Source organism: Hyla sarda, chromosome 8 (genome assembly GCF_029499605.1).
Source record: "Hyla sarda isolate aHylSar1 chromosome 8, aHylSar1.hap1, whole genome shotgun sequence".
NCBI classification, from domain to species: Eukaryota; Metazoa; Chordata; class Amphibia; order Anura; family Hylidae; genus Hyla; species Hyla sarda.
The window spans coordinates 34,419,211-34,446,297 of NC_079196.1; the positions used below are offsets into that span (position 1 = coordinate 34,419,211).

The window sequence follows — 27,087 nt, forward strand, 5'->3', positions numbered from 1 at the left end:
TACATTTTCTGAAAACAAAACAATACAAAACCGTTAGACAAACAAGTCATTAAGCCTTCTTACCTGGCTGACCGAGCATGTTTGCAAAGCGTATGTCCGAGCTAACAGTAGGATACAGCTCCATCCACGAAGACATGGAATGTAACTGACCGTGTTCATGCAATTCATCCAAAAAAACCTTAAATCAAAAAAAGTCCCATGAATTTACAAAAATTCTGTATATTGAGTAATTTTATGTCAGGAGAATACAAGGCTGCTTTAGATTATTAACCTGGAAAGATTCTCTGTTTTTACGCTGCCGTCTTCTTTCCCGTAACAAAGTCTTTTGCTTTTCCTCCTCTTCCTCTTTTTCTAAAGCACGGATATGCTCTTCAAAACATATTAAGGCATCTTCTTTATCCATATCTAGAGAAAAGAACGTAAAAGGCATTATAAATTATAAATATCCAAATGTAAAATTGTTTTTCTGCTGCTGACATGCAGCCCCCATCTCCAAGTGTCTGTATTTCTTTATTTATAAAACCAATAAAAATTGATTGGGACCTGGTACCGACCAGCTAGGATGACAGCTGGACAGTAACTCGCCCTCTGCTGTGCCGTCCGATCAGCGATCTAGAAATACAGGAAGCCATGGCAGTCTGTTTAAGTGGAGCATCAAGTACAATGATCAATGCTATGTCTATGGCATTGAACAGTATATTCTATCAAAAGATTGCATCTAAAGCGCCCACTGATTGCCCATTTTTTTTTTTTTTTTAAAGTAAAAATATATGTTTTATCAGTGCATGCAGAAATGTCCTATTAAAATATGACAGTGAAAGGTGCATATGTAAAATACCAAAGTCCCGTATTGTTGATTTTTGGTCATTTCATATAACAGAAAGAAAACTAAATAAAAAGCAATAAAAAAAAAATAAAAATAAATATATAAAAGAGTTCCACCTAACAAAAATGGTACAGATAAAAACGACACATCACGGCGCAAAAAAAAAAGCCCTCATACATCCACGTACAGGAAAATTTTTTTTTTTTTTACATTTTTTAAAAAAGTTATAGGGGTCAGAAGAGGACAATTTTAAAGGATGCTTATTTTCTTAAAAAAAAAAAAGCTATTATTTTTTAGTAAAATAAAACCTACATATTGAACACATTTTAACATTAAAGTGCACTGTGTAGAAACGAAACATAACTTTGCAACGAAACCACCACTTTGAGATGAGAATGTACTTTTATTATATTGTAATATATCTTAAATAATTATATACAGAAAAGAGAAACAGTATACAGTGACCCCCCCCCCCCCCCCCCCGGACCTATGATCATTTCAAGATATTATGGCCTCTCAGAGGCCATCGCATGTTGAAGGCAGCATCAACATACAATGCTTTTGTATGTCGGGGCCATCGCATAAACCGATATCCGGCAGCGCAGACTGCTTCAGCTGGAATTGGATAGCCGTTTACAGTGCCCCGTGTTGTCTGCTGACGATCACTTACCTGTCCTCGAGGCTCCGGCGCGTCCTCTTCGGGCTCCCCTGCATAGTAGTCTGTTGTTTTTCCCCATGGCGGATCTTAGAATTATGTTGTGGAATATTAGAGGTGCCCGTACCCCGCGCAAACGCACTTTAATTTTCTCATATTAGGAGGTATTGTCCTCATATAGTGGCGTTGCAAGAAACTCATCTCACCCAATAGGGCGGGCCAGTTTACTAAACCTTGGGTTTAGTGGTCCCAACACTCATTCCACACGTCATTTTCAAGGGGGGTTTCCCTGTTAGTCGTTCGGTGCGGTGGGAGCAGGTTACAGTATGTAGGGACTCTCAGGGGCGCTTCATTTTTTGTATATGCTTATTTAAATAATGTACCGTATGCCTGTTTATTTATAATCCTCCACCTGCCTCTATGGAAATTCTGCACGGGGCTGTTACTTTTGCTGCTAGTTACCCCTTGGCCCGTGTTCTTTGCATGGGGGATTATAATATGGTGTCGGAACAGCCATTGAATCGTCATAGTCCTAGGAGGGTCCCGCGGGGAGTACCCCTCTCTCTGTTCTTGGGAGAGGTTGGCTGGGTAGACATTTTCAGGGCTAGACACCCTCTGACTAGGCAATACTCGTGTCATACTCTGGGACGGAATGCGCTGTCCAGAATTGAGCTTGCTTGTGGTAACTCGCTTCTCTTTTCCCACATCTCGGAGGTTTCTTATGAGCCGCGAGCTATATCTGACCATTCCCCATTATTGCTTGATATCACCACGGCCGATTCTGGTACACCGCGCAGGTGGAAGATACATCCCTTCTGGCTCGACCAGATTGGTCCCCATGATAGAATCCCGGACCAGCTACATGTTTTTCTCCAGGCTAATCTTCCTGGGGGTTTCTCCTGCCCTGGTGTGGGAGACATTGAAGACGTACCTTCGGGGTTGTATAAGTTCTACGATCTCATTCATTAAAAAGTCAGCGTCTAGGAGGGAGGAGGAATAGGAGCGAGTCGGCTTATACGCCGATGACATGGTGTTGTTTGTCGGACCCAATATCCACGCTCCCATATGCTATGGCCCTGATGGACCGTTTTGGGTATTTCTCCGGTTTGGACATTAATTGGACCAAATCTGCGGTGATGCCGCTTTTGTCTACTGACTGGCCCCCAGTCTTGTGTGGTCTCCCAGTAGTCTCGTCCTTTGAATATTTAGGGGTATACATCCATAGAGATCCTATGCTTGACCTTTCCGCTAACATCCTCACTTTACTCCCTACACATTAAATCCAAATTTCGAATTTGGGCTACGCTGCCGCTATCGGTCACTGGCCGTATTAATCTTATTAAACTAATTATCTTACCCAAATGCTTATATGCATTGGAGCGTCTGTTCATGTCCATATTTTTTTATTTTTTTTTTTTAACTATTCACTCCCTTCTTTCCCCATTCATTTGGGGCCCCAACAGGCCTAAAATTCGCCTTACTACCTTGCAACGCCCCAAGCTGGAGGCCGGTATGTCACTCCCAGATTTCTACCTCTATTATTTGGCGGGTAAACTGCTACATTAGGCATTGGGTTGGGGTGGATGCTGGGCCTGAATCGGAGCAGTCACTTGCTAGGTATGTCCCTTTGATGACTCTGCAGATGTTGTTAGACAGCCCAACCCTTGGTGGCCGGGCATATCTACCTCTTCATAAATTAGCCATAAAGGTTTGGCGAGCCACCAAGGGACTCTATGGTTACACTGATGTGCCTGAGGACACCCCGTTGTGGCATAATTTCCACCTTACCCAGATTGATGCAGCTCAGGACCCTTTTTTTTTTGGCAGAACGTAGGGGTACTCAATTTAGAACATTTGTACCAGTTATACCAATCTAGTTATGACTTACCGAGAAATTGTTTTTCAAATACCTACAGCTCCGCCATGCATTGAATGCTCAGTTCTCCACGGGGAGCTTGCCAATATCAGCCTTCCCTTTCATTCGTGTCCTTAAATCGCAAGGCCCTAGAGGGCAGGTGTCAGTCCTCTACACTCCTCTTATTCAGGCCAAGAACTCCCGCTCCCCGTTGCAGGCGGTCTGGCATTGGGAATCTCATATCCCTGCTTTGACTAAAGATGACTGGGAGGACAATTTTCTCCTCCTACATGCATGTGTCCCCGGCAGCTAATAATAAATTGATCCAATTGAACGTCATCCATTATAGTTATATTACCCCTCTCAGATTGCATAGAATGGGTCGTTTGGATTCGGCTGTTTGCCATCGTTGTGGAGCTGCTGGGGACGATTTCTTGCACCTCATATGGGCTTGTCCCTTCATTGTATCCTTTTGGCGTGAGGTTCTCCAGCTTCTCGCCACTCTTGCTCAGCCTTCCCTGTCTCTTGATCCCCTGATCTGCCTATTTGGCGTTTTGGATGAGGAGAAGTGGACGCATCACGTGCGTACACTTTTACGGGAGACTATTCATGGCTAGAAAAGCTATTTCTCTTAAATGTATGGACACCGGCCCTACTTTATCACAATGGAAGGCTCGTTAATGCAACGATACTTTTTTCGCATATAGTATACAAGAATAGGAAATGCCCGGGGAAATTTCTCTCTGTGTGGGGACTAGGTCTTCTCCTCGAGCCCAGAGGGTGCGCGTCTAATGTCCTGCTTGTGATGTATTAGTCAACTGTTTGTCCTCTTTTTCCTTGTGTCTATGTGTTTCTGTTGATGCATGGGTCGGTTATTTTATTCTATTTCATTTCATATTACACATTTACTATCCTTGGAACACGGTGGTACCTGCCTACCTTACTGTATGGTACAGGGTTGTTATTATAGATGTATGTTAACCATATGTTTGTTCTTTTAGTCACCTATGTTGGGTGATTCTTTTGTTGCCTCTGATATACATTGTACGTATTAGCATGAGCTATTCAGTCGTTTACATTCTGCTCAATTGTACTGGATTCCAAGTGCTTTGATGTGTTTCCTTATATTTTGTACACGGTGTTCACTTTAATGGGCCTGTTGGTTGATATTGTTTACATTTCAATAGAAAAATTGTCGCACAAAAATACGGTTTCGTAGATTTTTTTGCAAAATGACTGATGCCATTACAAAGTAGAATTGGTGGCGCAAAAAATAAGCCATCGTATGGATTTTTAGGTGTAAAATTGAAAGGGTTATGATTTTTAAATACGGTAAGGAGGAAAAAACAAAAATGCCAAAATGGAATGACATTTGGTCCTTAACCCCTTAAGGACATAGCGTTTTTCCACTTTTGTTTTTTCCTCCTTACCTTTTAAAAATCCTAACTCTCAATTTTGCACCTAAAAATCCATATGATTGCTTATTTTTTGCACCACCAATTCTACTTTGTAGCTCCTGAGCTTGCTTCATAACCCTCCCGTGCCGCAGTGACGGGTACCCCAACAAGGGGGATAGATAGATATGGGGATAGATGGATAGATATGGGGATAGATATAGATATAGATAGAGAGAGAGATATATATATATATATATATATATATATATATATATATATATATATATATATATATATATATAATCCAACAATAACGCAGCACTCCAAAGAACGGTGAAAAAAGTGTTGATTTATTCCTGTCACATCAGTACAAGCAACGTTTCTGCTCCTATGGAGCCATTTTCAAGCTTGAAAATGGCTCCATAGGAGCAGAAACGTTGCTTGTACTGATGTGACAGGAATAAATCAACACTTTTTTCACCGTTCTTTGGAGTGCTGCGTTATTGTTGGATTCTATTTAAACTGAGGACTTTTGGTCAAGAAGTTTTTTTGGACGCTGGCACCCACACATTGAGGCTGAGTAGTGCTGCAATATTTTTTTGGCTTTTATATATATATATGTTTTTTTTTTTGTGTTAAACCCCTTAAGAACCAAGCCCATTTTAACCTTAAAGGGGTATTACGGGAATTTTTTTTTTTTTTATTTCACTATGCTACAGGGGCTGTAAAGTTAATGTAGTTCATAATATAGTGTCTGTACCTGTGTGTGACGGTTTTCTCAAAATTCTTATGTGATTTTCACCTCACTATTTTTAACAGCATACAAAATGACTTGTCTCAGATTTTTCCAAGCTTGCAATGCGGTCGAGACCTGACTCACTAGTGAGCTGATGACAGGGAGCCTGTCTGCTTCAATGGGTGGAGGATCAATCTGCAACTAATGCAAAAGCTGTAGGCATCCTGATTGAAGACCACAGGTCTGCAGCTCATAAATGTTTCAATGGGTGGGGTGGCTGATGTGTGGGAGGAAGGAAAATGGAATTATGGGATTTGTAGGAAAACAAGAAAACTGAAAGCAGGAAATACAAGTTAACAGAAAGCTAGCCACAATGTTATGGTAATCTCACAGCATAGCCATTCAGCCCAAGACAAGCGCAGATCCTTCCTAAGCATGTCCATTACTGTCTGCCAGGTAAGTACTAAAGTCACCTTATGTTGGATAACCCCTTTAAGGACCAGGCTAATTTTATTTTTGCATTTTCTTTTTTTTATCCTCGCCTTCTAAAAACCTTAACTCATTTCTATTTTCATAGACTAGTATGAGGGCTTGTTTTTTTTTGCATGACCAGTTGTCCTCCAAAATTACATCACTCGCTTTACCATAAAATGTATGGCACAACGAAATAAGGAGATTTTTTAACACTTACCGTAAAATCTCTTTCTCGAAGGATCCATTGGGTGTATGCTGCTGTCTCTAGGAGGTATGACACGATGGCAACAAGAAAGTCTGCTCCTCCCAGCAGGATATACCCGCCTCCAGGCCCTGAGGTAATCAGTTTAAGTACTAGAGCAATAGGAGAGGACTGACAGGTCAAGGAAAAAAACACGAACTGTCCGAGAACAGAAGAATATATAACTGAACACACCCTCGGACAGAGAACCCAAAAGGGCGGGAGCTGTGTCCCCCAATGGATCCTTCGAGAAAGAGATTTTACGGTAAGTGTTAAAAAATCTCCTTTTCTCTATCGGCTCCATTGGGGGACACAGACCGTGGGACGTACCAAAGCTGTCCCTTGGGTGGGCAGATAGGCAGACAGCTTTTCCACTGCGGCCTGCAGCAGACTACGGCCCAGACTAGCATCAGCCGATGCAAAGATATGAACCCGGTAGAACCTCGAGAAAGTGTGCAAAGACGACCAAGTAGCCCCCTTGCAATCTGCGAGGCCAAGGCTTTGTTCTGGAGAGCCCAGGATGCCCCAACAGAAGCGGGTAGAATGAGCCACAACCCTGAAGGGTGGAATCTTCCCCCTACAGCGATAGGCTTCCAAAATGGCAGACCAGATCCCCCGAGAAGTGGTGGCCTTGGAAGCAGGCGGACCTTTCTTAAGGGCAAAAAAAGGAATCGCACTGACGAAACGAAGAGGAGATAGAGAGGTAATTCCTAACAGCCCGAACCACATCCAGTTTGTGGAGTAAATGCTCCTTAGGATGAGAAGGAGTGGGAGAAAAAGGACGGAAGAACAATGTCCTCATTGAGATGAAAGGCCGAAACAACCTTAGACAAAAAAGGAAGGATCTGGTCGGAAGACAACCTTGTACTGGTGAATCACCAGAAATGGAGAACGGCAGAAGAGAGCTGCCAAATCTGACACCCTCCGAATGGAGGTGAGAGCAACAAGAAACGCCACTTTCCAAGAAAAGAGGTGCAGGGACACTTTCCCTAAGGGGTTCAAAAGGTTCACCTTGGAGGACACCCAGAACCAGATTCAAGTCCCAAGGGGGAGGTGGTGACCGATAAGGAGGGGGCAGCATGCGCCACTCCTTGAAGGAAGGTCCGGACATGAGAATTAAAAGCCAGAGGACGCTGGAAAGAAATAGAAAAGGCCGAAACCTGACCCTTATGGGGACTGAAAGACAACCCCCCAGTCCCAATCCCGACTGCAAGAAGACTGGGAACAGAAAAGGTAACCAGAGACAAAACCTGAGCTTCACACCAACGAAAATAAGACCGCCAGGTACGGTGGTAAATTTTTGCTGAGGAAAGCTTGCGAGCCCTGAACATGGTGCGAATGACTTGGGAAGAGAACCAAGGGTTCTCAAAACCGCGGTCTCAACCGGCACGCCGTCAAATGCAGAGACTGTAAAATGGGGTGGTAAAGAGGACCCTGAGACAGCAGGTACGAACAAAGTGGAAGGCGCAGTGGAGTGTCGTCCAGGAGCCTGAGCACGTCTGCGTACCACGACCTACGGGGCCAAACTGGAGCTACCAGTATGGCAGGAACGTCCTCCACTTTGGGCTTCCTCAGAACCCTGGGAAGGAGCAGAAGGGGAGGGAACAGATAGGGCAGAGCAAACCCCGCCCAAGGAAACACTAGGGCGTCCACGGCTAGAGCCAGGGGGTCCCGGAACACTGACAAAATGGAAGAATCGTGCCGACGCAAAGAGGTCCACGTCTGGAATGCCCCAGAGGTCGCAGATCTGCGCGAAGACCTCTGGATGCTGGGACCACTCTCCGGGGTTGACTGAGGACCGGCTAAGGAAATTCGCTTCCCAGAAGAGCACACCAGGAATGTGAATCGCCAAATGGCCGGAACCTTGTTTTCCACCCAGAAGAAAAACCTTTGTCACCTCGGCCATGGCTGCCGAGCAGCGAGTGCCGCCTTGCCGATTTATGTACGCTACGGCCGTGGCGTTGTTCAACTGGACGCGGACAGGGCGGAACTGAAGCAGGGACTCCCAAAGAAGAATCGCCCTCATTCCCAAGATGTTTATCGGAAGAAGGGCTTCCCGGGGAGACCAGAGGCCTTGAACTGTCCAGACCCTGAACACACCGCCCCAGCCCGACAGACTGGCATCCGTTGTCACCACCTGCCAGTCGAGGGGGAAGAAATGATCGCCCTTGAAGAAGAAGGGGGAGCAGAGCCACCAAAGCAGAGACTGACGGATCCGACGAGGGAGAGTAATCTTGGGATCGAGAGACAGAGGAGATCCGTCCCATCGAGAGAGAATCGCCAGTTGAAGGGGATGGTAACGAAACTGGGCAAAGGGTATGCTTCCATGGCCGCTACCATCCGATCCAAGACTTCCATGTAATTGCGGATGGAAACTGGGGCCTGGGCCCGAAGAGAGCGGACTCCTGACAGGAGCGTCAGACGTTTGTCCGTTGGAAGGCAAGTCCGGGCAGGGGCCCAAATTGAAATGAAGGCCCAAGAAAAATCAGAGACTGGGCGGGAGAGAGGACAGACTTGTCCCGGTTGACCATCCACCCGAAACGATTCAGAATCTAGAGAGTGAGATCCACATTCTCCAGAGTCTGGACTCTGGTGGGAACCTAGATGAGAAGGTCGTCCAGGAAAGGGATCATTGAGACTCCTCTCGACCGCAACAGGGCTATTACTGGCGCAAGGATCTTGTAAAGACTCAAGGAGCCGAGGCCAGATCCAAAGGGAGGACTATGAATTGAAAATGCCCCTCCGGAACCGCAAAGCGGAGGTACCGCTGATGGCCGGGAAATATTGGAACATGGAGGTAGGTATCCTTGATGACCAACGAAGAAACAAACTCCCTTGTTCCATGGATGCCACTAACGAACGGAGAGATTCCATTCGGAAGTGGGGGAGAAGATGACGGTGAGACGCTTGAGGTCCAGAATCGGTCGCACAGAACCGCCTTCCTTGGGGACCACAAAAAATTGGAATAAAAAACCCTGAAAACATTCCCCTGGAGAAACGGGGACAATGACTCCCTGGGCAGGGACTGGAGGGCCTCCCGAAACTTCTTTGCCAAAGAAGGAGACCGGGGAGATCGGGACTTCCTGAATGTGTGTGGTCCAGCCATCTCGAAAAAGTAAGAGAGACTACCTTCCACCCGAGAAAAACCTGCGGGTGATGGCTTCACTCCATGCAGAAGTGGAATTGTGGTTACCCGATTTGGCCGCAAAACGGCCGGAATGGTTGGTGTCCAACTTCCAAGACGGACGCGCCAGGAACGAGGGAGACCTCTTGTCCCGCGAAGGTGCCTGCCCTGACCCCTTATTGGGGCCAAAGGTCCAAAAGGAAGAGGACCTCCCCTGGGAAGAAAAGCGAGACTTATTTTTAGGCAACAAGTAACTCTTACCCCCGTCGCCTCAGAGATAATCTCGTCAAGGTGCCTGTCAAAAAGACGGGTACCAGTAAAAAGAAACTCGGTAAGAGACCTTTTGGAGGTGGCATCCGCATCCCGTGCCCTAAGTCACATGGAGCGGCGGAGGGCCACTAGGAGACCCACAGCAAAGGCAGCACAACGGACTGACTGCATGGTAGCTGAGCACAGAAAGCCCCCAGCTTTAGAGCATAGGAGAACCAAAGCAAAATAGATCCTCTGGGGGGAATCCCGTCTGACTGAGAATTGAGCACCACACCAAAAGGGCCTTGGACCCCCACGCAGAGGCGAAGGTGGGAAGCAGAGAAGAGCCTGCTGCTTCAGAGGCAAACTTCGCTAAGGACTCCACCTACTTATCTGTCGAGTCCTTGAAGGCAGCCGCTGCTAGCGGCAGTGTAGAAGCCTAGAGAGGCGAGAAATTGGTGGATCCACCGAGAGAGGGGAAACCTTAGAGGCAAGGTCCTTGGTGAATGAGTAACGCACTGGAACCCTATTCATTCCCGAGAACCTCTTGTCCGGATGTTTCCATGCAGATTCCAGAAGGATGTGAAATTCAGCGTGAGAGCTGAACCCTTGAGGTGCTGGTTGAACACGATGAAAGGATACTTCAGGAGTCGCGTCCGAAGATCCTGGGTCCTCTAAGTGAAAGGTGTCTCTTATGGCAGCAACCAAAGAGTTCACCGTTTCAACTGTAACCGAGCGGTCCTCTGAGTCAGATGCCGATTCGGAAGCCTCATCCGCCACTTCACCAGGAGAATGTGAACGTGTGGAGGCAGCCCTGGAGGGGGGGGGGGGGGCGACCCTGACCGGGTACGCGGCTCTGGTGAGGCAGAGCGCGATTCCGGGAACGTCCTCTGGAGAAGTGACGTCTGTGATCAGATGTACAGGGGGGCGCGAGACCCAAGTCTACCTGAAGACTCAATGTAAGAGTCAGAAAAAGCACCCCTATTACGCTTGCGAGAGCATGAGGCTTGTGGAAAAGAGGAGCGGGACCCAATAGAGGGCCGGCGCAGGGCAGACCTCTTCAAGGTAGACACCATGTCACGGGAGGCCTCAGCCACCGAAAGGGAGACTTGAGTAAAGTCAGCCATACACTGGGATAGGAAGAAACCCAGGCTGGAGGGGCGGACGAATCCACTGGAAACTGTAACATCCGGGGAAGCTAGGGGGTCTGGGGGAGCAGGCAGAGCCAGTGGGCTCAGCAGAACCAGGCATTTTTGGAATAATATGTCAGACAGACAAACCAGAAGACTAGCAGTCTAGTTGTCAGTTTAGAGGGAGGAACAGATTTGTGTCCCATGTGACAGTAATTCAGCGTGAGAGCTGAAAGATTTTAACCCCAACACTGTAACACTCTGTCCCTGCTGAGAGGAGACACCGCTCTATGCAGAAGGAGAGGAGCTAGCCAATAGCCTGAGAGGGGCGTTCCTGGAGCAGGGGCACTGTCTTTGATTGGCCCCTGCCACCTGAATCTCGCGCACAGCGCTGATTGGAGGGTGATTCGCTATAGCGCCCCGGCCGCCGGAAAGAAACACAGTAACGGCGCCCGCTCCTTGCCCCGAGCGCATGTTAGCATATCCGCCGGCAGCCATCTGCTGCCGAAAGGGAAAGCTTGTCGGCGCTACATGCGTCCGAAGTACAAGTGCCGCGGCTGTCAGCCGCATAAGCGCCGCGGCTGTGAGACGCATAGTAGAACACACACACACATAGTAAAGTAACCCATACATTCTGCCATTGCTCCCCCTTTATTAGAATAAAAAAATAGAGCCCCTAACACAGGCCAGCCCTTTGGACCCTGAAAAGTGGGCCACAAAATGAGGGTCTCCAGATGTTGCAAGTCCATGCCCCCCTAATAAGCCACTGCTCCCCCAAAATAAAAGTCCAGCCCCTGTATAAGCCAGCCCCATAACCTCAAAGGTGGGCCAAAAACAGGGGGTCTCCAGAGGTTGCAAGTCCGTACCTATGGAGAAAAGGGAGGAAGTACTTACCTCAGTCAGAAGAACTTACCTAATGGAGTCTTCAGTTAAGTCTTCAGTCAGCTTTAGTTACCTGCATCACACCTGGCTGCTATGCGCGAGCGAGGCGAGCAGGGAAATAGGGGGACCTGGACCCATGAGGTGCCAACCCAGGCGCTGACCGTTGGCGAGGGGGGGTAAACAGCGCACATACGCAATGTCTGTGCCCCCTTACTCGCAATGGGGAAACAGGGAACTGGAGTCCCTGAGTCCCCACCTGAAAACAGGAAAGAAAAAGGAAAAAAAAAAACTAACACGTCCCTATACTAGGAAAACGAAAAATCAGAAGACCTGATCTGGAGAATTCCAGACCATGTCCACCTCCTTCAGACACTAAGCTTAAACTGATTACCTCAGGGCCTGGAGGAGGGTATATCCTGCTGGGAGGAGCAGACTTTTTTGTCGTCATAGTGTCACACCTCCTAGAGACATTAGCATACACCCACGGTCTGTGTCCCCCAATGGAGCCGATAGAGAAAAATACTATTTGTGTGGGGGGGGGGGGGGGGGGGGAGGGGGGAATTAAAAAGAAAACCGCAATTTTGCAAGGTTTTGTTTTTCACGCCGTACAATTTATGGTAAAAATGACATGTGTTCTCTATTCTGTGGGTCAATACGATTAAAATGATACCCATGATTACATACTTTTGTTTAAAAAAAAAAAACACTACGGTTTGTAACTACGGTTCCCGTATACGGCTGGGATGAGGGGGGCGGGCCTTAATCGCTGCACCCGCACCGTATTTAATGCATGTAGCCGCGATGAAGCCCCGCCCCCCTCCTCCCAGCCGAATACGGGAACCGTAGTTACAAATCGTAGTGTCAACCCAAGCCTAACCAAATTAGTACGTTTAAAATCCCTCTATTTTGACGACTTATAAACTTTTTCATTTTTCCGTATAAGCGGCGGTATGAGGGCTCATTTTTTGCACAGTGATCTGTACTTTTTTTGATACCACATTTGTGTATATAAAACTTAAATTTATTATTATTTTTTATAAAATGTGACAAAAAAGCAGCAATTTTGGACTTAGCTTTTTTTTTATGTTCACTGTACAGGATCATTAACGTTATATTTTAATAGTTCGGACATTTCCTCATGCGGCAATACCAAATAGGTTTTATTTTTTTTAACATTTTTTTATGTCCCTTTTATGGCAGTCAGTTGATTGCTAATACTGTTCAGTGCTATACATAGGACAAAGCACTGATCAGTATTATCGGCAATCTTCTGCTCTGGTCGGCTGGAAGGCAGATCAGTGCAGAAGACGCCCGGAAGGCAGGTGAGGGAACCTCCGTCGACCATATTAGCCGATCCGATCCGGACCTGCCAAAAATGTACGTCCTTGGTTGTTGAGGGGTTAAAAAAGCTGCCACTAGGTGTCTCCCTACTTGTCCAGAGCTCCCATTTCTTGTACAGACTTTGGACTCCAGCTGGCCTGGCAAAAGTCTAAAAATCAGGAAATGCAGTTGTGTGCAGCCTTAGCCAATCATAGTTAATCTCACACTGAACTGCTCTGGGCTGTGTGTAGCATAGTGATGGAGGAAGTTCTTCCCTGTATGGCTTCAGATTATGTCACACCTGCTGGGGAACACCCCTGTCCAGTCTGTGAATCTGACAGGCTGATTGGAAAATATAGAGCAATGTCAAGGTAGAAAATTAACAAATAACAAAAATAAAGGCAGGGGGCAGTGAACTGGGAGGATTATAAAGTTTAACAAGATCATGAGAGGTACTCTAAAATCTGACCTAGTTTATGTGCAGCTGAGAACATTGGCAATCAATTCTTTGTGACGTGGCCGCGAGCAAGAGGTGAACCCCAGTGACTTTTGCTCTGTTCAGAGCATATATTAATAGTTCTATCAAATTGGATGGGTAGAAAGCTCAACATGCCACACTACTGTTCCTGTCAAAGCAACGTATTAACAAAAAAAAACCTGATGATCCCTATTATGTCAGTGGGGTCCGTTAGGCCTATACAGTTATTTGCTGTTCCGACAGGTCAAGCACTGCCACCATTAATGCGGTGTGAACAGTCTTAAAAAAAAAAAAAAATATATATATATAATATATATATCAATATAAAATAGGGATTTTACTCACTCTGTAGTTCTTCATCTTCAGCAAATGTAGGATTATCCATGAGGTACTGCTGAGCTTCTGACCAAGTGGTACAGTAGGTCACGTTAGCCATATTGTCCAGTATGTTTTTCAGAGCCTCCCAGTTCCTCTTTCTCAATTGCTTTGCTTGCTCCTGCAAAGTAACAAAGCAAAAAAAAAAATGCACAATTACAAGGAAGAAAAAAATAAAAATAAAAAACTACCTGGTAAATGTAAATGACACAGCATACAGTGTACACCACAGTAACAAATCTAATACCTTGTGGCAGAAGCACATTCACATAATGATCTCTAAAAGGTCACAAGGAATGCCGGAACACGAACCCGTGATTACAAGCATGCTCATTGGATAGATGTGTTTTTTTGGCTCGTGTGGGGCTGGTTTGCCTACACGCAAAAGAATACAAAAGATGTATTTCCTGCCTTCAGTTCCATTAAATGTAAGTACAAAGCTACGAATACATTTTACAAGCTTGCTGAATGTCACTTATTCTGCGTTGTCGATTCATCCACTCAACAAATGCACAACTATGAATCTCATAAAAGGTTACAAACAGGACTTTACATCCCTGCATCAAACACATTAGGATTAAAAAACATTCAGAATTGTGTTTAGTTTTTTTGTTTTTAAAAATGAAATGAAAATGAAAAATAAAACAAAAAAAATTTTCTCTAACCTGCCTACGCTCCCCCGGTTCTCCGGTTCAGGTGTTCGGTCCCCGGGCTGTATTCTTCTTACTTCCTGTAAGCCCAGCATGTCACACGGAGCTTCAACCTATCACCGGCCGCAGCAATGTCCCGCCTCGGCCAGCGATAGGCTGAAGCTCCGTGTGACGTGCCGGGATAACAGGAAGAAGAATACAGCCCGGGGACCAAACGCCTGTACCAGAGCACCAGGGGAGCGTAGGCAGGCAAGAGAAAGCTTATTTTCTTTTTTTTTTGCAGCCCGGAACGGATACAATAAGAAAAGTGAGCACCGGACATGTCATTTAACATTTCCATAACAATAAAATGCTTTCCCCCATTGAACTTTTTACACTGATGACCCAAGATTATGATAACCAATATTCGGTGGGGAACAATACTCAGCAGAAAAATGTTTCAGTACATATGGGGTTTCATATGGCAAAGTCTGATCCCACCAGTAGATATGGGCTGTACAGCAGCATATTTCCATAATACAATATATTGCAGTTCCCATACCATGCTGTATTTCAGCATGTGTTCAGGAGCTATGATATCCAGCCAATACAGAGTTGCATGGCTGGAATCAGATGAGTGAAACCAGCACTAAGCGCATTGGAGGTCTGTGTACTTAGTGGAAAAAGAAGCTCCGCTTTGAAAGTGCTCAGATTCCCTGGAAAAGTCTGCTATAAATTGGGACTGAAAAAGGATATTTTTTTTGTACTCCCCGTAAAATCTCTCTCTCTTTCTCGTAGCCTTCATTGGGGGGGACGACAGGAGACCATGGGTATATGCTGCTGACACTAGGCAAAAAACTAAGTCGGCTCCTCTCAGCAGGATATACCTGCCCACAGGCATGGTGCTAATCAGTTGTGTCACAAGCAGGAGAAGCCATGGCATTTTTAAGGGTGGGTATTTTTTATGGGTTTTTTCTACCTATTGTTATTCATTGTGATTAATAAAGAGATGTTGGTTACATAAAATACAAGATAAATCCACAAGCAGAATTGCATTGTCAGAAACTAAATTAAAACAGATCTTCTTGAAATGTTAAAATGAATAAAATGTGTAATTACCGTATTTATCGGGGTATACCACGCACCGGCCTATAACACGCACCCTCATTTTACCAAGGATATTTGGGTAAAAAAAGTTTTTTACCCAAATATCCATGGTAAAATGAGGGTGCGTGTGTGCGCGTGTATACCCCGATATACCCCCAGGAAAGGCAGGGGGAGAGAGGCCGTCGCTGCCCGCTTCTCTCCCCCTGCCTTTCCTGGGGTCTAGAGCCCTGCTGTCGGCCCTTCTCACCCCCTGGCTATCCGCGCCGCTGCCCGTTCTGTCCCCCTGACTATCGGTGCCGGCGCCGATAGCCAGGGGGGAGAGAAGCGGCGCCGACAGCCAGGGGGATAGAAGGGGCAGCAGCACCCATTGCCGGCGCCGCTGCCCCGTTGCCTCCCCCCATCCCCGGTGGCATAATTACCTGAGTCGGGTCCGCGCTGCTGCAGGCCTCCGGCGTGCGTCCCCTGCGTCGTTGCTATGCACGGCGCGGCGCACTGATGTCATGCGCCGTGCCGTTCAGCGCATAGCAACGACGCCGGGGACGCACGCCGGAGGCCTGCAGCAGCGCGGACCCGACTCAGGTAATTATGCCACCGGGGATGGGGGGAGGCAACGGGGCAGCGGCGCCGGCAATGGGTGCCGCTGCCCCTTCTCTCCCCCTGGCTGTCGGTGCCGCTTCTCTCCCCCTGGCTATCGGCGCCGGCAATGGGGCGCCGGCACCGATAGTCAGGGGGACAGAACGGGCAGCGGCGCGGATAGCCAGGGGGTGAGAAGGGCCGACAGCAGCGCTCTAGACCCCAGGAAAGGCAGGGGGGGAGAAGCGGGCAGCGACGGCCTCTCTCCCCCTGCCTTTCCTGGTAGTGTATCAGCGTATAACACGCACACAGACTTTAGGCTAAAAATTTTAGCCTTAAAAGTGCGTGTTATACGCCGATAAATACGGTATACTATTTCCTATAGGACTTCACTTAGGGGGAAAAAAAAAAAAAAAGCAAAAAATAAGATCTATGAAGGGTACATTTTTTTATTTTTTATTTATTTTAAAATCAACTGGTGCCAGAAAGTTAAACAGATTTGTAAATTACTTCTATTAAAAATTATTAATCCTTCCAGTACATATTAGTGGCTGTATACTACATAGGAAATTCTTTTCTTTTGGTATTTCTTTTCTGTCACGACCACAGTGCTCTCTGCTGACACCTCTGTCCATGTTAGGAACTGTCCAGAGCAGGAGAGGTTTGCTATGGGGATTTTCTCCTGCTCTGGACAGTTCCTGACATGGACAGAGGTGTCAGCAGAGAGCACTGGTCGTGACAGAAAAGAAAACCAAAATGAAAAGAATTTCCTCTGTAGTATACAGCCGCTAAGTACTGGAAGGATTATGATTTTTTTTAATAGAAGTAATTTACAAATATGTTTAACTTTCTGGCATCAGTTGGCGTCAAGTGGGCCTAAATGACATACTACCCTGCACAGTTTTTCTAGGTAAGGAAACAAGAAATCCCAAACAGGGTATTGCAGTCTCACCTTTTCTTTCTTTGCCAAATAGAATAAGACATCTTCATAAATCTCAAGTCGATCACGTTCAGAAATTCCATTCCAGATGTCTAACTCTGTAAACATCTGTTCTGCTTTTCTGATGAAGAGAAAAAAAAAATCATTGGATTACTATGAACAGTCCAACTTACTGTATACAGAGTGATTGTATTTGGCCCAGTCCTACTTGTATCGGGTGGTGGAGGTCATTTTATCATGATTTTCCAAGAACCCCTGGAAATTCTCTTTTGCCTCCTTATATTTCAGCCTGGCCTCCTCTTTTTCTTCTTTTTCAGTCTGAACTTTGTAAATATTAAATGCATGCTTTTTCTCACTTAGCTTAGCCAGGGCGCTGTAGAAAGATCAAGAGAAGGAAAATGATGCCATGACCAATACTTGACCAGCAAGTAGAGAGAACTTGTTGTGACTTGTTACCTGTATCTGGGATCATTGATTATCATTTTCATTGCTTGCTCCCAGGATGCATTGGATGGCACACGCTGCAGAAGAGGAGGGAGTTACTTGTTTAATATCACATATATAATTTAAATTGGCCCCGTCATTAAAAATGTGTTTGCTATTGCACTCCATAAGGTAAATAAAAAAAATCTTTCTAATGTACTTTGTTTAAAAAAAAAAAAGTTTTCTATGTTTTGTGTTTTAAAAAGCTGCCACTAGGTGTCTCCCTACTTGTCCAGAGCACATTATTCCTCCCCCCCCCCCCCATCTCTTGCACAGATGTTGGACTCCTGCTGGCCCGGCAGAAGTCCAAAAATCAGGACATGCAGTCTGGAAATTGAAGTAATCAAAAGTGAAACTAGATTGTACAGTGAACTGCAGCAGTGCTCCATTCACATAAACAGGGTTTTCTGTTCATCTTAGTGGCTGGAGCTCTACTGTGCAGGGAGAAACAATATGGGCCTCAGTACTTTTTTTTTTTCTCAGGATCTGTGGGGTCTCAGAGGTCATACGCCTCGGGATATCTGTGTGATAAATATATCATCGCTTTACGAGAGGCCAATAAGTCGTTTTTTAATTACCTTTTCTTTTAGTAGTTCCTTAAATGCTTGTTTGGCTTCTTCTTTTGTGTTCCAAGTGTAGGTTTTCTTGGGAGCTTTTTCTTCATCAGGCTCTTCTAAAGAAACAGAACTGAAGACGAAAAAAAAAAAAAAAAAATAAGTTTTACATTCTACAATGGCAAAATAAAAAAAACTAACTAAAAGTGGCCTGGTTTGAATTTGATAAAATAAAAAAATTCAGATTTTAGACATCACAACACATGGAAATACTGCATGTGTTTAAATGTATCAGTTCTCAATAAGTAGAGCGCAGAGTCAGCAGAGAATGCTGGGAAAACTCGGTCATAAAGATTCATAAACATGAATGTATTTTTTAAGTCATGCTTATTTTATGCTGGGCTATGATTTCTTGTCTATCTCAGAAATATTTTCCCCTCTAACAACTTCCTTTTAATGGTGCTTAACCTAGAGGTATTTGTTGTAGTGGTAGATCATGTGCCCGTCCTGCATAGTTCCTTCCAATAGCTAAAAGATACAACTTTCTTTCTAGACGTCTCTTTCACAAGACCTTTCCTTATCCTGTCATCCTAGCAGCAACACAGGGACCTGTCAGTCTTTATATTCCAAAGACCTTCTACCTCCATCTCCCCAGCACCATCATACATACTTACTCTGGCAAAACCTCTTGTTTAGGCAATTCCTCTACGACACCGCTGCTGCTTACTTCCAGATCCTTCTCTTGAATAGAAGAAGATACCGAATACGCTTGCTCCTCTACAACATCATTCAACATACTTTCAGTGTCTATGGCAGGAGTGGTGGGTGTAGACATAACTAGCTCTGGTTCTGCAGCTATGGAGATGGGTGTGGTGGTGCTGACCACCAACTCTGCAGCTTGAGGGGTCTGTACAGGCGGAACAGCTACAGAAACTGCTGGATCTTGTACACTGGGAGAAGGAAATCAAAATAATTAGTATAATAAAGTGAGAAGGGTATTATACCAATAAGGTCATTTTCTTTAAAGGCATAATTGTAAATATATTTTACACACACACATTTATAAAAATCAAGAAACTTTGGAATAGGTAACAAATGTTAGTTTCCATGGTAACAATGTAGTCTGGTCCTGGAGTCCCTACTTTAGCTTGGTTCTCTACTTTTGGCAAACATATCAAACGTGGGAAAGCACATAGAAGGGGGAACTGCAAAATTATATTACAGAAAATTTGTTTGCTGTCTATGACCATGGATACATATAACCCATAAACAGAAGCTTAAGAAAAACAGTGCCATGTTTTTTATGGTTTCAAGTGTTTTTTATCAAATTTAAAAAGGCAAGAATAATACTGTAAGGACGTCTTTAAACTGCAATATGGTATTTTAGAGCTGCATCAAAAACTTTGTTGTGAGCTCTGGAGTTTGAGTATGAACAGAATTTCCCTAAAAAGAGCCATTTATGAGAATAGGGGTCAAGATGTAGACGGGGGAAAAAAAAAATTATAAAATGTGGCACTGGTTTTTATTAACTCCTTCAGGACGTAGGGCGTACCTGTACGCCCTGTGACCCCGCATCACTCTGGGTCGGTCCCGGCTGATAACGATAGCTGGGAACCTGGTCTAATAGCATGCTGCACCGATCGTTGTGCCACGCACACTTTAGATGCGGCGATCAAAGTTGATCGCTGCATCTAAAATGAAAGTAAACACTTCCCGGCAGCTTAGTCAGGCTGATCGGGACTATCGCGATAAAAATCGCGATGTTACGATCAGCTAGGAGGCAAGCCGAGACCCCCTTACCTTGCTCCGTCGCGTCCGATAGGCGTTTGATTGCTCCAAGCCTGAGCTACAGGCTTGAGCAATCGAGCCCCTAGAACACTGATCCATGCAAAGCTATGGCTTTGCAGGGATCAGGGTAAAAGATCAGTGTGGTCAGTGTTATAGGTCCTTATGGGAGCTATAACACTGCAAAAAATGAAAAAAATAAATAAAAAAGTTAAAAGGTCATTTAACCCCTTCCCTAATAAAAGGTTCAATCACCCACCTTTTCCAGTTAAAAACAAAAAACAAAAAAAACAACGAAGGAAAAATATTGTTAATTAAACTGCATGGTCAATGGCGTACGCGCAAAAAAAAAAAATTCCAAAGTCCAACATAGCGAATTTTTGGTCACTTTTTATATCATGAAAAAAATGAATAAAAAGCAATCAAAAAGTCTGATCAATACAAAAATGGCAGCGATAAAAACTCCAGAACACGGCACAAACAATTAGCCCTCATACCGGCCCGTACACGGAAAAATATAGAAGTTATAGGGGTCAGAAGATGACAATTTTTAACGTATACATTTTCATGCATGTAGTTATGATTTTTTCCCAAAGTACGACAAAATCAAACCTATGTAAGTAGGATATAATTTTAACCTTATGGACCTACAGAATAACGATAAGGTGTCATTTTTACCGAAAAATTGCACTGCGTAGAAACTGAAGCCCCAAAAATTAACAAAATTAAAATTTCTTTAATTTTGTCGCACAAAGTAGAATTGGTGGTGCAAAAAATAAGCCATCATATGGAATTTTATGTGCAAAATTGAAAGAGTTATGATTTTTAGAAGGTGATGAGGAAAAAATGAAAATGCAAAAACGGAAAAACCCTGCGTCCTTAAGGGGTTAAAGGAGTACTCCAGGACTGGAAAACGTATCCCCTCCCCCCCCCCCCCCCCCCGTGATCTCCCGTACGGGGCCCCAGTAGTTGGCTGGAAGAAGGCGTGTCGACCACTGTACAAAGCAGCAGCTGACACGCCCCTCAATACACCTATTGGAGAGCCGGAGCGCTGCCTTCAGCAATCTCCAGCTCTGCCATAGCTCTGTATTGAGGGAGCGTTTGGCCACTGCTTTGTGCGGTGGTCGACACACGCTATCTGGCCGGACAGCCGGGGCCCCGTACGGGAGATCGCAGGGGGGCGCCCAGCAGTTGGACCTGGACTGCAGCAATCTGAAACTTATCCCCAATCCTAGACTACTCCTTTAAACTGTGTCATGTTTTCTCCCCAGCTTCCCCTTGTGGCACCAAAAAGGAGATTTTTTAACACTTACCGTAAAATCTCTTTCTCGAGGGATCCATTGGGGGACACAGACAGTGGGTGTATGCTGCTGTCTCTAGGAGGTGACACTATGGCAACAAGAAAGTCGGCTCCTCCCAGCAGGATATACCCGCCGCCAGGCCCTGAGGTAATCAGTTTAAGTACTAGAGCAATAGGAGAGGACCGACATGTCAAGGAAAAAACCACGAACGGTCTGAGAACTGAACAAAATATATAACTGAACATACCCTCGGACAGAGAACCAAAGAGAAACCCAAAAGGGCGGGAGCTGTGTCCCCCAATGGATCCTTCGAGAAAGAGATTTTACGGTAAGTGTTAAAAAATCTCCTTTTCTCTATCGGCTCCATTGGGGGACACAGACCGTGGGACGTACTAAAGCCGTCCCTTGGGTGGGCAGATAATCAGGCAGACAGCTTTTCCACTGCCGCTTGCAGCAGACTACGGCCCAGACTAGCATCAGCCGATGCGAAGATATGAACCCGGTAGAACCTCGAGAAAGTGTGCAAAGACGACCAGGTAGCCGCCTTGCGAATCTGTGAGGCCGAGGCTATGTTCTGGAGAGCCCAGGATGCCCCAACAGAAACGGGTAGAAAGAGTCACAACCCTGAAGGGAGGAATCTTCCCCCTACAGCGAAGGCTTCCGAAATGGCAGACCGGATCCACCGAGAAGTGGTAGCCTTGGAAGCAGGTTATCCCTTACGTCGACCTTTCGTAAGGACGAAAAGGGAAATCGCACTGACGAAACAAAGAAGAGAGAGAGGCAATACCCAACAGCCCAAACCACATCCAGTATGCGGAGCAAATGCTCCCTAGAATGAGAAGGAGCGGGGTAAAAGGACAGAAGAACATTGTCCTCATTGAGATGAAAGGCCGAAACAACCTTAGGCAAAAGGGAAGGATCTGGCCGGAAGACAACCTTGTCCTGGTGAAGCACCAGAAACGGAGAACGGCAGGAGAGAGCTGCCAATTCAGACACTCCCCGAATAGAGGAGATAAGAAAATGCCATTTTCCAAGAAATGAGGCGCAGGGACACCTCCCCAAGGGGTTCAAAAGATTCACCTTGGAGTACCCCCAGAACCAGATTCAAGTACCAAGGGAGAGAAGGGGCAGCATGCGCTACTCCTTGAAGGAAGGTCCGGACATGAGAATTAGAAGCCAGAGGACGCTGGAAAAGAATAGAAAGGGCCGAAATCTGACCCTTAAGGGAACTGAGAGACAACCCCAGTTCCAATCCCGACTGCAAGAAAGAGAGAAGACAGGAAACCGAAAAGGTAACAGGACTCAAGACCTGAGCTTCACACCAACTAAAATAAGACCGCCAGGTACGGCGGTAAATTTTTGCCGAGGAGGACTTATGAGCCTTGAGCATGGTGCGAATGACTTGGGAAGAGAAAAACCACGGTCTCGACCACCACGCCATCAAAGCAGAGACGGTAGTAGGAGTGGCACAGGAGACCTGAGATAGGAGGTCTGGAAGATAGGGAAGGCGCAACGTTAAGTCGCTCAGGAGCCTGACCATGACGACGTACCATGCCCGCTGGGCCACTAGAATGGCAGAAACACCCCAGAGTTTCCTCAAGACCCCGAAAAGAGAAGAAAGGGAGGAAACAGATAAGGTAGGGCAAAGCCCGACCAAATAGATAAGGTAGGGCAAGGCACGACCAAGAGAGAGGAACGCTTCGGTTGTGGCGGGACAAGCAGAGGTCCATGCCTGGAGCGCCACAGGGGTTGCAGATCACAGCCAATACCCCTGGATGTAGGGACCAGTGCCATGGACGACTGAGGACCGGCCGAGAAGATCACATCCCAGGGACGGCCAGACTGAAGATAACTGAGATGGCCGGAAACCTGAGTTCTGCCCAGGAGGAAAATTCCCAAGAACAAGCAAAGAAAGAATTGCCCTAGGCCCCAAAATGTTGGCAAGAGGAAAAAGTTTCTCGGGGGGCCAAGACCCCAGACCGGGCGGTCCCTGAAAACATCTCCCCAGCCTGACAGACTGTCAGGGATGGACAGGAAGGAACACCCCCGAAAAAAATGAGGACGCCAGAGCGGCGACCACGGAAGCGTCCTCTGAGGGAGCAACGCTTGTACAAGTGGAGCAGCGGGTGAGTCCTATGAGGAGAGCACCCGTGCATCAGGAGACCCAGGGAATGAGTCAGAGAATACATCCCTATCACGCTTGTGAGATCGATGATATAGAGAGAAGGGAAGCGGGTCCCTCTGGAGGGCCGGCGTAGGGCGGACCTCTCCCAGGCGGAGACCTAAGCCAAGACGGATATAGACTGGGCGAGGGATTGATATAGCAGGGGAAGCAGTGGTGCTGGTGGAACAAGAACCAAGCATTGTAAGAATTGCGGCCCCTGCAAAAAAACAATAGGTGACCAGGACCGCTAGAAGGATCCCCGCGGCCGTGAGAGGGCGTGGCTAAAGCCAGACAAGGGCCCGCGGCCAGTGAAATAATGCTATAATGGATAAGGTGACTTAAACAGGACATGAGTGTGACTGTGTTAGAATAAGGCTGAAGAGCGCTGCAGCACAGAAGGAGGGCTCAATAATAAAGCAACCCTGCGCTCTTAGAAAAAAAAAAAAAACACTGCTATAAAACGGGAGACATTCATCTCCCACACCCAAGAATAAAGGAACCCCATAAGAGGAGGAACAAGGTTCCTCAAGCCAGGCCCCATACAGACTAGAGGCTAAAAGTCCCTACCTGGAAGAAAAAGGGGAAAAATACTCACCTCAGTTACCTCATGAAGTCTTCAGCCAGCTTTTATCACCTGCATTACGCCTGGCTGCTATGCATGAGCAAGGCGAGCAGGGAATAGGGGACCCGGACCCATGAGGTACCAACCCAGGCGCTGACCATTGGCGAGGGGGGGGTGGGGGTGAACAGCGCATATACGCAATGTCTGTGCCCCCTTACTCGCAATGAGGAAACAGGGAACCGGAGGAGTCCCCACCTGAAAACAGGAAAGAAAAAGGAATAAAAAACTAACACATTCCCTAACTAAGAAAATAATAAAACATAAGAACTGGTCTGGATAAATCCAGACCATGTCCACCTCCTTTAGACACTAAGCTTAAACTGATTACCTAAGGGCCTGGAGGCAGGTATATCCTGCTGGGAGGAGCTGACTTTCTTGTTGCCATAGTGTCATACCTCCTAGAGACAGCAGCATACACCCACGGTCTGTGTCCCCCAATGGAGCCGATAGAGAAATAGCTCTAACCTGTCGAGACATGGACTTCACAAGATCTCTGAAGGTCTCTTGTGGTATCCGGCACAAGACTGCTGTTAGCAGCAGATCCTGTAATTTGTGAGGGGTGGCCTCCACAGATCACATGTTTTTCCAGCACATCCCACTTATTGGACTAATTTCGGGGGAATTTGGAGGCCCAGTGACCATCTTGATCTCTTTGTTGGGCATTATCCAACTGAAAGAGGCCACTGCCATGAAAGGGGGGTGGAGGATGGACATGTTCTGCACAGTGTTCAGGTAGGTGTATGTGCTAATGTAACATCCACAAGAATGCAAGGAGACAAGGTTTCCACAGCATCACACTACCTCCACTGGCATGTCTTCTTCCCCAGGTAAGTGACAATAAAAACAAACGGCTATCCACATGATTTAAAATAAAACCAGGCCCCCATCCACTCCTCTATGCTCCAGTTCTCATGCTTATGTTCCTACTGAAGACGCTTTTGGCAGTGGACAGGAATCAGCAAGGGCTCGGTGTGTTCTGATACCTTTCTATCATAGACAGCAGGAACTTTGTCACTGGACCAGATGGGCTAACCTCCCCCCCCCCCCCCCCCCCCCCACACACACACACACACACACAAACACACACCAATATATATATATTATATATATATATATATATATTGGGTACACCCCACAAGACCTGCTGTTTTGGAGCTGTAATGACCCATATGCCCGGCCATCACAATCTGGCATCTGTTAAGAGTCACTCAGATTCGAACACCTGCCCCTTTTTTTATGCTTTCAACATAACCTCCAGTACGGACTGTGCCCCTGCCAGGCATCACAGTCACAAGACAACGTTTTTCACTTGTCCGTGGTTTTTATGGTATGGCTGATCGGTTTATACACTGTTATCAATCATTAAACATTTTATTCTTTGTTTACATCAATAAAACGGAGGCCACACCACCATATCAAATCCAAACTGAATTACAACAGAGTCCATTAGGGGTTTGACATTTTGATGGTTTAGCAATGCATGGGGAGTTAGTTCTCCAGCCAAATCTGATGGAACTGCTGTCATAGCCTTTGTCCTTAATGCATGTGTGAATGTTGACTTATGGGATTTTATTTTATTAAAAAACACCCTTACCTTCCACTTTCTTCTGCCTTGATCATTGCTATAAAGAAAAAAAAAAACAAAAAAAAACACAACAGACAATTACTAAACAGAATTGTTACTTTTTGTGTATAGCAGCACAACAGAAATTTGTTCCTAGCAATGAATAGAGAGCCATATATTTACCTTCAAGGTCCTCCAGCTCCTTAGGTTTTGCCCAACGAGACTCCTTTGTCTGGGAATTATAGTAGTATGGCTTCCCAGAGTCTGATTTGAATTCCTTCCAAGGACATTTAGATAACATTTGCTAAAAATATTTAAAAATAAATAAATACATTAAATATTACTGCAATACTCAATTTTATTACCCTCCCTAAGGACATTTCATAAGGATGCACCTATCACATCTATAGGGGAAAAGGGAACTTGTCATCAGAAAATTATCAATTTACATTTAAGTGATTGTTAGAACAGCGTTTAAGAAGTTCTTAATTTTCCACTTTTCCGTCTATAACACAATACTGAAAAAGTCTCCATTCTACTTACTATTCGACTACTGATATCCAATTCATATAGGTTTTTATGTTCTTTTCAGAATATCCTTTTTCGTGTTGCTACTTTCTGACAGCCATAACTTATTTTTGTTTGACCGTATCGTGGTACTATTTTACTTTCTGGACCAAAATAAGCAATTATTGAGTTCAATGTGAGATAAACATTTTAACCCCTTGGGGACTCAGTGTTTTTCCACTTTCGTTTTTTTCCTCCTCACCTTTTAAAAATCATAACCCTTTCAATTTTAATGACATCAGTTATTTTACCCATAGATCTACGGCGAAACGGAAAAAAAAAAAAATTATAGTGCTACAAAAAAATTAAAATAAAGCGCCATTTTGTAACTTTTGGGGGCTTCCGTTTCTACGCAGTGCATTTTTCTGTAAAAATACTACAACTTTATTCTGTAGGTCCATACAATTAAAATGATCCCCTACTTATATAGGTTTGATTTTGTCGCACTTCTGGAAAGAATCATAACTACATGCACGAAAATTAATAAGTTTAAAAATGTCCTGTTCTGACCCCTATAACTATTTTTCCGCATATGGGGATGCATAAGGGCTAATTTTTTGTGCTGTGATCTGAAGTTTTTTTAATCGGTACCATTTTTTCTTTTGATTGGACTTTTTGATTGCTTTTTATAAAAATTTTTATGGCATAAAAAGTGACCAAAAATACGCTATTTTGGACTTTGAATTTTTTGTTTTTGTTTTTATGTGTACGCCATTGGCCGTGTGGTTTAATTAACAATCTATTTTTATAGTTCGGACATTTACGCACGTGGCGATACCACGTTTATGTTTATTTTTATTGACATTTTTTTTTTTTCAATGGGGAAAGGGTTCTATAACATTCAGTACCATTGACTGCCAGCACTGTTCTATGCTATGCCATAGCATTGCATTGATTAGTGTCATCGGTGGTCAATTGCTAAAGCCTGAATCTCGGATGCACCGGAGGCAGGTAAGGGACCCTCTGCTTGCGTCCTAGCTGATCAGGACACTGGTGGTCCCAACCAGCCCGACTGAGCTGCTGGGAATGCTTTTTTTTTATTTTTACATTTTAGAT

General features: G+C 45.4%; 1 protein-coding gene across 4 annotated transcripts in view; it reads right to left on the reverse strand.

The window, feature by feature from the left end:
• PRPF40A (pre-mRNA processing factor 40 homolog A) overlaps nt 1-27,087 on the reverse strand; it is a 59,146-nt gene that overhangs the window by 19,426 nt on the left and 12,633 nt on the right. For all 4 annotated transcript variants that reach the window (XM_056536538.1, XM_056536536.1, XM_056536539.1 and 1 more), the window contains 10 exons: nt 25,648-25,768; nt 25,495-25,522; nt 18,703-18,978; nt 18,053-18,161; nt 17,448-17,512; nt 17,200-17,364; nt 17,004-17,112; nt 13,713-13,863; nt 272-405; nt 64-178 (listed from right to left, as the gene is read on the reverse strand). In XM_056536538.1, coding sequence (XP_056392513.1) covers nt 64-178; nt 272-405; nt 13,713-13,863; nt 17,004-17,112; nt 17,200-17,364; nt 17,448-17,512; nt 18,053-18,161; nt 18,703-18,978; nt 25,495-25,522; nt 25,648-25,768 — 1,273 coding nt within the window. The remainder of the gene's footprint in view (nt 1-63; nt 179-271; nt 406-13,712; nt 13,864-17,003; nt 17,113-17,199; nt 17,365-17,447; nt 17,513-18,052; nt 18,162-18,702; nt 18,979-25,494; nt 25,523-25,647; nt 25,769-27,087) is intronic.